Source organism: Pagrus major, chromosome 8, assembly GCF_040436345.1.
Source record: "Pagrus major chromosome 8, Pma_NU_1.0".
Taxonomy (NCBI): domain Eukaryota; kingdom Metazoa; phylum Chordata; class Actinopteri; order Spariformes; family Sparidae; genus Pagrus; species Pagrus major.
This window is the reverse complement of record NC_133222.1, coordinates 3,505,158-3,519,510: the sequence shown is the minus strand read 5'-3', so window position 1 is coordinate 3,519,510 and position 14,353 is coordinate 3,505,158. Positions and strand designations below refer to the sequence as shown.

The 14,353-nt window shown below is 42.1% G+C and overlaps 1 protein-coding gene across 1 annotated transcript in view; it reads left to right on the top strand.

Moving 5' to 3' along the window:
* LOC141001527 (neural-cadherin-like) overlaps window positions 1-14,353 on the top strand; it is a 95,104-nt gene that overhangs the window by 19,895 nt on the left and 60,856 nt on the right. The window contains exon 2 of the mRNA XM_073472628.1: window positions 13,398-13,595. Coding sequence (XP_073328729.1) covers window positions 13,398-13,595 — 198 coding nt within the window. The remainder of the gene's footprint in view (window positions 1-13,397; window positions 13,596-14,353) is intronic.

Below are 14,353 nucleotides of genomic sequence, written 5' to 3'. Positions count from 1 at the left end.
GTTTTTACGTGAAAGAGTTCAGAGACGACACACACTCACGGTTCACCCACACAGGTTTTATTTTTTCACTTCCACTAATGAGACGTCTTTAGAGGAACGCCTGTGTGCATACAGACTGTAATTGATTGACATCACTCTGACCCTTTCTTATCAGTTTGCTGCACCTGTTGGGACGGCGGAGGTCCACCTTGACTTTAGTTCATAACTTCACAATAGCACCACTAAAGTTCAACCTGAGCTGAAAAGTGAAAACACCCGGGTGGTTTTTCAGGCTCTTTAACATCACATTATTCATCCTTTTCACACATTTTACCTTTTATAAATGTACATTGGCACGTCGCCACGTTGCAGTTCGATTGTATTGCGATTAATAGTTCAGCCTTTGTGCTTCCACATGCATTAGTAATTAGTGTTTTCTACATTGAGGTATTACTACTCCTACTTAAGTAAAATATGTAAGTACTTCCTCCACCTCTGGCTATGGCGAATAATAATATCAGCGTGTCTCCTGATGTTTCTGATTACATATCTCCTCTTTCCAGTAAGCTGCAATTCTGAATAGTCAAGTTTAATTTGATGGTCGGAAGTATTTTTCATTATGTGTAAAACAATTGGCAACACAGAGTTCTGTAGTAAACTGAATGTATCAGTGATCTGCCTCCATTTGCGTCAGGACAAAGCTTTTGTCCATCCATCATCCACATAGTTTGATTAATGTCAGACGCAAAACTCAATATAAGCTCCGTCGATGAAAACATTTCTGCAAATGACGCCTTATTTGAACAGAAAGTGGCACGGTCGGTGGAAATAACAAACTGCGTACAGACGGTTAATGTTCTCAGCAATATGACTCAGCGCAAAATAAAATTAGATTTTATTTTGTGCATTTCATTTCAGTAATTTATTTGTTCATCTATAATTAAAAAAGGGGAGTGTGGTACGGAAGAGGCTGTTAACTGCGTTGATGAATCATTTTTCTTTATTGTCACACACAAAGTAAACGTGGGATGAGGTGTAACCTTTGTCAAAAGACGAGTGTCAAGAGAGCTAAGTGGCCAAGCGTGAATTAAACTTAGTGTTTTGACCTTGAGCTTCTTTGTCACAGTAATTGTGATAACATGTGAAAACGAGACAAAGAGTGCTTATACTGTGGGTTTGATCAACAAGACCTTTATGAGGGTCTGAAGTGGGTTTACACTGATTCAATCACATAGCCTGTTTTTCTGTCCTCACATTGATTATCTACAGTCAAAGGCGAGGATCAATAAAGTGCCCTTTGTTTATGAAGGACATAAGGAGGACGGGGAAGAGAAACTAATTTATGACGGAGTAAGAATACAGGATGTGTCTCATGTCGCGCTGTTAAACATCAGAGTGGAAATCAATATCTTTCCAACACATTAACACCAAGAGCTCTATTTGAATTCTGTCAACAAGTAACGAACTGTAGCGGCAAACATAACCGTGACTCCTCTCATAACAGTGAGTTCTTTGTGTGTTGGACTTTGCCGCATGACAAATACACCGACATGACTAAAAAGATCTACGACAGCATGACTCACATTCCTTTTAAGAGCAGGCCAAACATTTCTGCTGGGATGGAAAATCGGAACTGGCTCCATTGAAAGCTATTGACTTGAAAGTAATCTCCCCCTTGTGTTTAAATGAAGTACGTGAAGATTGTGTATCAAAAAACCTAAACGGATTTTGAGGAGGTGGTTTGGAAATTTTTATCTCAGTGGTGCACAATATACAATTTATTCTGCCTCGCAGCACAACATAACCTGAAACTAAATGAAGGGGCTTGGTGGGGTTCCTGATCTTATTACATCTTGAAAAACCTGCACTCGTTATCAACCCTGCCTCTAACTGATCAGACGTATGGAGTTTCATTATTCTGGATTAAAGAGCTCCAGACTGTAGGTTCGGACGGTGTCCACAGATTTGGCATATGACGGTGTCAAACAGTAAAACATTGTGATGGACGATGATCTCGTTCTTTGGGCGGGCGCGGGGACATTTTGAATGAAGGCTGCCCCGTAGCTGACTTCCTCACAAGCTCACTACTGCAGTCACCACCGCTTTCCTCTTTTTCTCTGACGACAGTCTCCAAACTGTCTCACGCTGCAGACAAAAACTCTGGCTCCCGTCACCATCGTCCCATCACATTGTTCACTGCTCTCATCAAAAGAACAGTGAACAACGTTCCTTCAGGCTCTGCAGCTCGCCAAGCGCCAGGAAAAAAGAGAACTGCACTGTATGAGTCGAAAAGAGAATGCAGATTTATCAACAGCTGGAGAGATACATTTTGACTGGGTGTGTTACAACAAAGAGGAATGTTGATGTTACATGGCATCCGCCAGAGGCAACCCAACTTATCTGACAAGTGACGTTAGCTAACTAGTGTTAGTAGCTGTAATTGTGACCTGCTCTCCCTGAATCAGTCACATTGACCCAAAAACACATTTTGAGATTAGCTAAGCTACAAAAATAGCAAATTGGAGAGTGGGGGAGCCAGTTTTCCAGCCACGTTTGATGCTAACTCAACCCAACTCATTTGTTATTGCTGTTGGAAATGCTCTCTGACAAATGAATCTGAGTCGGCTAGACCAGTTCTCAAACTGTGTGCCGTGGGAGCAGACCTGGGGCCAGCTCTTTGTAGAAGCACACTGTGTGTTCGCACAAACGGCACGTGCATCCGTTTGCATATTAATACTATAATAAGATTCATACATTGAATCATTTATATGCTGACATTGTTTGGCTGCTCTCAGCTGTATGTTTATCTGAATTCTGCTATCGCAAACAAAATGAAAAAAGTACATTGATTTCTTATTTACAAGTGAAAAGTGACTTTTTTTGTGCATGGACAGATGAAAAGTAATCAACGAGATAGTGTTGAGCCCTGACTGTCAGACAGTGTCCCTGGGGGTCCCTTGAAACCCTTGAATATTTGTGAATTGGAGGGGGGAAATCAAGGCCTTGAGAGTTTTTGAAAATAGACCTAGGTCATTGAACATGTTCAGATGTATATATCTGGTGCAAGAATAGGATTTGAAGTTATTTTGATATGTTTTACTTGACATTAGCGGACAGGCTGTTTTGCAAGTTAACATTTGACTAGAGCTAGCACAAAGTTCAGTTCACATAGATTAAAATAAACTAGTTCATGTTCATTTCCTCCATATTCTTCTGTTTTTTTCTTTGAGCAGTAACAAAGTAATATAAGATGTAACTAATTACTAACACATTACCTCCCGACCTCTTCATTTGGGGTCCAGGATGTCATATGTTATATTAAAATATGTTCTTTACAACCTACTAAATATATCTGGAAAGCTGCATGCTAGTGACTTACTTCTCTTTTTGCCCATAATGATGACGTTGTGCTAACGAGGGCTCTGGTGTGATTGTATCCCTTTTAGCAGCCTTGTAATCCAGCCTTGAACTGCAGTGACGTTGTATAATGAAAAAATCCAACACTGAACGTCATCTGTGATTATTAGTCTATTTTCTGTGTTGAAACCAGCTTTTGTTGTTGTTGTTGTTAGCAATTGTTAGCCATCCACTGGCAATCCCATGTTGCCTTGGGTTGAGTCTGTTGACCAGAGTACACCCTGTCTTTTCAAGGAAAGCAGTGTGATCTATAATAACGCCGCTGTGTATGAAACATTGCTGTCTTCCATGTAGAGCCGTGTACCTTAGAACAGTGCATGAGCGTCGTAACTCTTGCGATAGTTAACGACTTTGATGCTCAACGGATCCGTTAAGTTCAATGTTCACCAGCACGTTCACTCACAACACTGACTGTAAAACAGCAGAGGTGAGACGCGTTCACACATCCAAGCATCTGTCTGTTTTTTAATTGTTGTCTGTGAGCTTCTGGACAAACTTGCTAGTTCTCATTATAAAATTATCAGTGTTGTTTTGTTTGACAAACTTTTTTGCCATGTTGGGTTCCTGAATTTGAGGGAATTCGGTCTGGAGAGCCCTTTAATTTAATGTTTTAAGGTGTGGGATCCCTGCTACAAGACTGATGGCAATGAGTAAATATTTTAACTGTTTTCGTGTATTGTTTTGCATACATTTTATACTACTGTATAGAGCAACGACCATACAGAATCCTGCATACTGTAGATGTGAACTTTAGTACAAGCACAAGATGTATGTGTGTCAGTAGTGTTAGAATAATAATTCAATATAAGCTTTAATGCAAAGTTTAATGCAAACATCTAATGTTCTGCCCGTATCTTGATTTCTTTTCTGGTCCATAGATCAATTTTGATACTTGCAAAATGTAAATTTCCAAAAGTAACTAAACTTTTCTTCTCGGCTGTAAATAGACTGACTTCACGTCTCTTTAACTTCACATAGACTTTACACCAGACACACATTTTAAAACACATACAGGCTGAGCAGAAAGATTGCTGGGAAAAAAAAAAAATCCTCACACATTCACACGTCAAATACAATTGGCTTTCCCACCTTGAGGCATCGTTATTTGTTTGCACCTTTAATAGCAGGAGGATTGAGAGTTTTAAAATTTTTTAGACTTCATACAATATCTTTGTCCTGTCACCACAAAGCCCCTGTTTGCATAGTTTTTCCATTTGACTGAGGTAACTGGGCTAAAAACGAAAGGTTTCCACATGATGGAGAAATCAGTGCAGACATGATCACCTCAGTGATCAAAATGTCTTTATAGCTAGCAGGGGTTTGATGAGTCATTTTGAAAGTGACTAACGTTCCTGTCATTGATGTATTTTTGCATCTCCCCTCTTCTGTCGCTTCACGTTCGAATGATGTCCAGTCATCATGTTGCTTCAGCATCTTACAGCTTACAAGCTTTATATGGCTCAATCCGACTGTCAGAAGGGAAATAAAGTGACGCTTGTCCTCATTTATGTTTTGTTTTTTTTAATATTGAAATGCTGCAGAATCACTTTTCAGAAAGGAATCACACAGTACACAGTAAAACCCTTTTCACAGTAGACATTTCAGCTCGTCGAAGCCGCAAAGCAAAGGTGGAATTAGTAACATTAACATTTAGGTAGGCCAATTTCAGGGCTCTGGCATTGTGCATGCTCACTCACTGACGGGGCTTACTGAGGCACTTAATGGATTGAAGCTATTGTTAGTGCTGTTTACACCTGTGCTCTTCCTGTTTTGAAAGTCAGAATGTCTGCCGTGAAAAGGGTGTATTAACTGAACAACCCCACTCAGAGATATAGGACAATGAATTGAGCCGGCGACCCAGGTTCAGAAAAAATGATACAGCGAGTGCACCAGAACTCATTCAGGGGACGTATTTATCTTCACGTTCAGCAACAGAGATATAGTGTCTGAGTGCTGCTGGCACTGAATGTTAGTTCCAGTTTTTTGTATAGTAAATCCATAACTTAACACGCAGGAAAGCACTTAAAAGCCTTATAAACATCAAGTTTTCTCCAAAATATGCTCCGTGACAAACCATTTAGATCATTCTGAAATACCTTTGCTCGAATTTGAATTTGGATATCCTCTGAAACAGCTACTGATACTGATGTTATGGTATTATATCAGGTTACGTGAGGCTGTAGTAAACCACGCATTTCAAAAACACATACAACAATGCGTCACATTTAAATGTATTACAAAGCAGATCATTTAAACTGTGGGTTAAAGCGTAACTCCACCGATTTTACACATTAAAAGTGTGTTTATAGGTGCTGGTGGGCACTAATGCATATGTGATAATAGTAGTATAAAGCCTTTTGTGGCTCCAGAGGAAGCTGCATGTAATCTGATAAATTGCCTCCAGTAATGACAGTCCTAGTGCCTAAATTGCATTGTGGGTAATGTGTTGGTCTAGCATTAGGCTCTTATATCACTGTTGGACTCATGGTGTGCAGGTTAAAGAGAAATGGTCAAATTCGATACAGCAGAACCAAAGATCCTTCCTCCTTTTCAAGACCTGGTGCCTACATTACCCACAATGCAACTTGGCCACTGAGTGACACCCCTGGAGGCAATTAACAGATGACATACAGCTTCCCCTGGAGCCACAAAAGGCTTTATACTACTATTATACTACTATTCTCACATATGCAGTCGTACTCCCCGAGGCATTACCCTTCAAGTAACATATAAACAGGCGTAGGAGAGCAAATTGCTATGGCAACTAATGTTGTGAAAAACCTGAACACCAATACTTTATCAGCTACTAGTGAGTAGATTTCTATAGGTGACTTTAAAAGCAATAAGACAGAATACTGTCGATCCGCTTTGGAGCGATGACTTCAGTCCAATATCCGATCAGTGAGCTACATTAGTGTCCGCAGTCGATACCGATAATGGATCTGATCGCTCCGCCAGCTCAAAGCTGCATGAGACAATCTGAAGCCGTCTTTCAAGTCTACACAGGGTCAGTGTTTAAGAGCCATCACATGTGGTTTTGTAAAGAATATTCCTTTTTAGGGCATTTTTGCGTTGAGTCAGTAGTTGATACAAGAAACAGAAGCATAAAGTGGTGAAACAGTGACAGAGATTACGTGCAGTGAAGTTGAAATCAAACTGGGGTCGTTGCGATTACACAACAGAGAAGCCCAAGTTTTGTTTTTCACATAATGAGTGTTTTTTGCCTCAGAGGTCTTGCAAGTACGAGGGTTACTGTGTGTGTGTGTGTGTGGGCAGTGCCTGCAGTTTTTAAGTCGTGGATGGAGGTTCTGGAGAGGAGCACACATGCCTTTAAGAAACACTGAGGGAATGTGGGTGGAGGTTCGGGGTTTTTGTTGCAGGCAAAAAATGATTTTTACTCTTGTTCAAAAGCAACAACTTTGCACTTGGAAGTAGAAATCAGTCGTTAATCAATCTTTGGTCAACTTGTGTGTTTTCTTTTCTCTGTCAGCAAAATACTAACAACTGTAAGAAGACTAGCTAATTTCACTTATCAATTAAAGGGGGTTAAAGCTCATCATCACCACAGAGCAAAGTCAGTGCGTTAATTATTTAAAGTGTGCCATGTGTGTGAAAGTAATTACAAAGTAAATATTGTTATTTACGCCAGTCTGGATGCATAGGTCATACACAATAATCAGAGGCCACGGTTGTTTTAGAATGACTTAATATTTCAGCTAAATTATATTTCCTGTCCCTGAAGCTACATAATACCGGTACTGTTTTATATAACGCCATTCAACACTTGCTCTTGTTTAAATCCTCCTCTTTTTTGCGAGTGTATAGAAAGTGAGAATCCTTGTCTGCTCAAAGCAATAAGACAAAATGGGTTTGTGTTGTGTTCTGTAATACTTTTTGGCTGAACCACAAGAAAAAGTCAGCCAGAAAAATGACTACAGCCGTCTGTGTCTGACGGAGAGAGCCATCCATCTATCCATTTTTAAACCACTTATGCTGGTCAGGGTCATGGAGAGTCTGAGCTAACCCCAGCATACATCAGAAACACTGAACACTCAGTGAAAGAACCATTAGGGACTAATACCAGTAAATAATAAAGTTTTGGGGGCTCTGACGTACTAACAGCATAAATACTGCTGTTTGGATCTTTGAGCTCCTCTTGGCCAGTTTTCCTATCTGTTGGATTGGTGAGTCAGACGTTTATCCATCCATCCATTTATCGTATGTCACTACTGTAGAAGTACATGAGTTGGTTAGTCACAAGCACCGTTCATGGGACTCAATCAGCCCAAAATCTGAGTATGCGAGGACAAAAAAAAGATAATTTTATGCACACAAACATGCTTTTTATGAATCTGCGCTGGCGACAGCTGTGGCTGGAGGTGACATGTTTTCGTGCTGTCCGTGCGTCTGTCACAGTTTTTGTTTTCTCAGGGATGCTTTGAGGGAATTTTTCTACTTTTGTAGTCATTGTCATTCAGGTCGTTGTGACCTCTTATAACACATTTTTTTTTGCCATAACTTAAGAATTAAAAGGCTACACAGTTTCACACACATGTCTAACAGGAGAACATGATGAAGGTGAGCTTCACTGTGACATTACTATGTTTAGGGCTGAGCGAAATACTTATAGCTGTCTTTTTTCATGTATTGCTAAGTGTATCCATCAAATGTAAAATCTCATCAATAACAAAACTTGGGTTTCTAGACCGAATTCACCTGTTAGGCCACAGATTAAAGAAAATGACAGCTTGAGATTGCCTAAAAGTAGCAGCTGTTCCGACATGTCGATGTGTCTAGATATATCGCAGACGCTAGCGAAGCAACACGGTACGTGAAATAAGCACAGCAGAAACGTCAGAAAGATTACACCATCGTGTTTTACTATCTTTTAACGTTACAGTTACAAGTTTGCCAAATTCACATATATCCAAGTTGCAGATTAACCCCCAGTTGCACCTGGAAGTGACTGTTGTTGCTGCAACGTCACAGTGATTCAGTCTATTCGGAAGAAGGAGCGGTTGCATCAGCTGCACTGACAAAGAGGCAAAAGACTGATAAAGAATGAGAACTGGAACTGCTCTGTGGTGTTTGAGAAATCTCTAAACCCACCGCATAAAAAACAACGAGGGAGAATTTCTGCTCCGCATGCACAATTTGATCCGGCAAAGCACAGGGCTCTGATGAGAGCAGGCTCAACCCTCCACTCTCAATCACTCAACACCGGCATGCTCATTAAGTTGAATTTCAAGACGTCGGAGGCGGGGACAGCGCTACTGTCGAACCTCCTGTCCTCGTTTGTCATGAGACTCATGGTGAAAATAATAACAAGTAAATAATGATCTCAAGTTTCACAGCTTTTTTGTTGCTTGGTATTCAGCCCTAATAATGTTCTGCAAAAACTATTTTTCTGGCCATTATTCAACGCCATAACTCAGGAACACAAGTGGAGATTGTGACCATATTTCACATTTGAGTCCGATACTAATCTTGGCTGTCCACCATGAAAGTGTGGTGACCGATTAGATCTTTTTTTGTGCTGCCGGGTTAAAAAAAGTGTAGTGAATCATCCGTGTTTTAATTTAATTGTGTTTATTCAAGAAGGAACAGTGCAGATTAGTAAAACACTAATAAAAATGCCAGAAATAGCCAAAAGGCAATTTTTTTTATCTGTAGTCCCGTGGCCAAGTTGTTAAAAAGGCTTACTAAAGAATTACATTTTTTTAGTTTCAGAATCAACTTTATCAGCCAAACATGTGGAGACAAACAGGGGAGTTGACAGTGTTGCTGGTACTGAGCCTCAGGTGTCTGTTGTTGCACCTCGTGATGAAGCGCTTCATCAGTCCTCTGCACTAAAAATAGTCTCTAAGTGAAGACAGCATGTTTCTCACTGAAAATGGTTAATTGAAATCATACATGTCAGTGTAGTGAGATCTTCCATGTAGCCCCAAAATAAATTTAACACCTTATATCAGATTCCTTCAAAGTTTTCACGAAATATATTAGACAAGTTTGCACTTTGCTGCAGTTTGATTGGTTGATGGAGGCGTCCAACTGCGAGGTGTTTCTTCTAGTTTTTTCTTTGCATTACCTGCTCATGTAAGCTTCACCACAATTCCCTCAATATTGCTGTTTGCACATGCAGTTGGTCGAAGTCATGTACGGGCCACTTTATTGATCATTCTTGTGTGCATTTTCTGCAGTGATGCAGATTTCGAGTGAAAAGTGAGCAGAACTTGAAGACGTGTACCATCTTGCCTGCATGTGTGTTTACATGGTTAGTGTGTCAGCCCCTTCTAAGACTCAGAGTCCAGGGTGTGTGTGGTGGTGCTGGGATCCTTGAGTTAATAGATTTCTGTCCCCAGTGCTTTTAGTGCGTTGATCTCCTGCTGACGGCTTCACACTCAGCGTTAAGCACGGAGATGGGGGGGTGGGCGGCTTAGAATAGAGCCTCCTTAACACCGCAAACATTTAGCTAATGTACCTTATTACTCCCCCATTGAGCTGATTTTCACTTTCCATTCACTCGCTGCTACAAAGCACCCCTGAAAGTCCGGGTCTCGCATGAGCCATTGATATTTATGCTTGCAGATGCAATTTATTTAATTCCACACAGAAATATTTGTATCTTAATATCCTCCCTCGCTGGACAGAGGAGGAACAAGGGACCCATGAGAAGACCCTCTGATATTAATTATACTGTATGTTCTACCCTAATTTTCTCCTCTCGTGGTCCTGTGCTCTGCTGCTGTATGTTTTCTTTACAAACACAGATGCTCTCAGCATCTATTGCTGTGATACGCTGTTTGTTGTGCTTCCCTTGTGCTCTTGTCTCTGCAATGTTATTTTACGTTCTCTGCTCGGCATCACACAATACTCCTTCCTCCCCGCTGCATGCCTCTTCCTCCTCTCTGTCTCTTTCTACCCTCTGTAGATATTTGTGTTTTGGTATCTGTGCCTCTCTCCTTCACTCTGTTTCCTCTCATCCCCTTCCCACACACACTCACTGTCCTTGTACTGTGGGCAGAGTACATGTGCACAGAAGCACTTGAGACAACTTTTTTTTTTCATACTGGGAAGCCACTTAGCAGCTTTATATAGCAACTACCCAAGGAGAGGATTAACAGCAGGAAACATCAACAGAGTAGCTCGCAGTTATATAGAACACACACTTATGCACGACTGGTATGCACACACATGCAAAACCACCTCGCTCATTGCAGTCACTGAGGCGGTGCCCTCCTGTCAGCCACCTTTTTTTACGATACATTATTGTTGTTAGTCGTCCGGCAGATGCTCTTATCCTTATGGGATTGTGGCGTACTGTAAAGCTAAAGCTGCTGCTTTTCATCACACGGTGCGAGCACAAAGCATATTTGACTTTGAAAAATCCAGTGGAGCCCGAGAGCCTCTGCTTTGCCCAGTTATTTGATCTTCTGTCTCGGTCAGGTGAGGCAGGTTGTGTCAGTTTGGTGCTCACGAGGCATCGCTCACAGCCGTTTCTGTTCTTATCTCAACAGATCAGAGGGAAATCGCACACGTCTGCAGACCTAAAACATACGGCGTGTCTACTCCCACTTGCCTGTGCACACAAGCCCACCTCACAAACACACACACACACACACACACACACACACACACACACTGGTACATTCTTCATTATCATTCCAGAGCTGATAGGCTCTAATTATCTGCCTTGCCTCTGATTAGTCTCTCTGTAACAAGCTAATTAGATGGAGCCTTGTAAAATCATCACCACCATTACCACAGAGACATGGTTGGGAAAGACACCAACAAGCAGGAAGCAAGGAATGTGTCTTGCACTGCTCCCTGCAAAGATTTGATAGTCAACTAAATGTTAAGTGCTGGAGCTCTGATTTCTTTTTGATTAAGTGCCTTTTAAGCCCATCGTCTTTACTAAAGAATCTTTATCCTCTCTCATTATTCATCACGAAAGGATCGCTCCGTCTTGCAGGGCAGGATGATCTGGCTTAAACTGCATAAACTGCCTCTGCCAACGTTTATGAGATAGCATCCGAACATTGATTAGTTTCTCTGCCCCCACGATACAGTGGCTATTTATCCAAAACGAACTATCGTCAGATCCGACTCTGAACTTTCTTCTCTGCAGAGCAACTTTAAAGCCTGAGCAGAAAGCTAGATTAATTTGCTCCTCTAGCTTCTTCTTCCCCTCTGTTATTATCCCTCTAACAATCCTTTTAGGAGCTGTCACACACTTTATAGCTATTGTGCTCCAGTTGTGAACGCTCCAGAGCTACTCTGGAGTGCAACACATTGTATTTTCCATCAAAAATGCATCTTAGCTGTAAGCCAGTTAAAAAAGAAATAGGAGTTGAGATCTGGGCATCTGTTTTCTGCTTTCCAACTCATTTGACTGAACACAAGGTGCTGTTAAAGATTTATGATAGCAATTCACACAGTGAAGACTTTATACCATTTGCTGTTTGCATGTACCGCTCATTACCGATGTACAGTTTTCTATTATCAGCTATAATCGACTTTGGAGAGACATTATGCTGCAGAATATTAGAGAAACCGACAGAGTAGAACTGTTTTGTAGAGCACAACACATCTGTTGAGTCAGCGCTCCTCCAGTGAAAGGATGCACCGCAAACTCCTGCTGCTTTTGTCTTGGATTAAAAAAAAGTACATATATAGCCTGTGGTCACACACACAGGGGAGCTTTTATGTAATGGGATTTGAAATCCATAGTTACTTTTAGCCCTTAGGTAACTCCCCCCTGTGCGTAAGAGTGCAGTGTGTCTGTTCATGAGAGAGAGGCAGATACAGGAAGACACAAACAGGCACGCTAACGTACGTCAGAAACGTCAACTGTGCAAGCATGTGTCTGGGTGTGACAGGATGACTTGCCTGTATGTCAAAGCTTTTGGGATTGTGTTCATATGTCTGTGTGTTTGTCCTGGCAGGGGGTGTCGTCTTCTCTGGGGTGAGGCAGATGGCCTCTGTGGTTTGCAGCCTACTGAACTGGCTGGCAGCTCTTCAGACATTCCTTCATGCCACGTTGACATGAGATCACAGCCAATAGTAGCGGAAATAGTGTTCTTAGCTCACAATTCTGTGACTTGCTCCATTTTGCAGAAATAGCTTCTGCACAAAAAGTGCCCTAGATCCGAGCCCATGACATTGTCAGGAGTTTTTTGGCTCTCATTGTTTCCAGAATGTATTTAATGTAGATAATGATGCCCCACTATCAGTTACAGCAAAAGGCACGCCATGCTCCTGTCATAGAGGCAGCGACGCAGTTGTACACCACTTCTCCTTGGGCGCTGCTGTGCACTCTCGCTGTCTGCCCCAGCTCAGGGTTAGCGAGTTGGTAATTGGATTCCTGGAATCTTCTTATTCACTTCAGTGATGCAGTGTGCAGGCGACAAAATGCCTGCAGCCATGAGGCATCATCCCGAGGCCCCTGTGGGAAGATCAAGGTAGCCTTACACAGACGGGGGAGATGAGACTGTGGCTGAATCTGTCTCCCATGGGAAGCCGGGTGTCTGGAAGCCAGGATGGGTCCAATGATGGAGAATGGATGGATGACGTCACATCCACCAGATTCCACCATGGGCTCAAACTGCCCTCCAGACATCAGCTTCTAACAATCTCCCCTGAACCTGGCAGCTATGGCGAAGCAAAAAGGAAGTGGAAAAGATAGCGGGTGAATTGACATGTTAAAGATAGTGTAGCAATTGACTCTGACCAACACTGTGAGCTGAATCGAGACTGTTTTAGTATCAGTTCCACATTGCAGATACAGGAATCACTGAGATTTATTCTAATCCTGCAGCATTATGTTTTGCCATCTGCTAGAGAGGATTTATGTCTCGCGTACCTGTACCCTCAGTTGACTCGCTGCTCAACGGTGCTTCGGATTCCCCTGGCTGCTTGTCTCCCTTCTACACACACAGTTACATGACAGCTGTCACTTCCAGTAACCACTGCTCCGTCACTATCTCTGCACTATCCCCCAGGCCCAGACTGGTACCTGAACAAGGTGAAGCTGAAGATCACCGATGTCAATGACAACGTCCCTGAGTGGAATATGAAGCCGTACCCATACCTGGCTGTAGTGTCCCCCGAGGCCCCTGTGGGAATGTTTGTCTACCGGCTCCAGGCTCACGACGGGGATGAGGGCAAGAGCGGAGAGGTGGAGTACTTTCTGTCAGACGGTAAGAGTTTTGCTGTACATCCACACGCTCACATATACACATGACATGTATAGGAGCGAGATGATATTAAAATAGACTGTGTTGTTGTTAAAGTAGGTTGACAGGCTATCGAGTCTTGGAAATAAACACAACTAGTCAGACACCAGCACAGTCGCTCAGACGAACAGCCACAGGCGTTCGCACATTCATTCATGCATTAATACACTCTTTAGGTGTCCATTAGTTTCTCTGTCTCTCTGTCACCCTGTCGCTCTCTCTTCCTCTGTATCCCTGTCTCTCTCTCTCCTGCACACACTTACATACAACCACACAATCACACACACACAGCCAGAGGCCTTAACACATTTGTTTATGCGCTCTTGTCTATCTGTCGGCTTCTCTCTGTTTCACACACACACACACACATACAATCACACAAGCATCCGCTGACGCACACACAATCACACACAGTGGGCTGTTGGAAGGCTGCCAGAGTAGTGGACCCCCTGGTGGTTGAGGGGATAGAGGTTTGTTAGCATGTCAGAGATTGGGGGGAGGATGTGCTAATCTTGCCAAAGGGGCTTTTACAAAATGCTCCAGACTTCTCTTTGACTAACATTAGTTTTTTTTTGCACAACTCCCTGTTGTGAGATAAACCACAATTACCACAAGGTACTCATGATTATGGCTAAAAAGCTAAACGAGTGAGGCTATAACTTCTTGTAAGTGGTGATGTTTGCCACTACAAACTAAATTATTTCCCTTCAAAGTAATCCAGA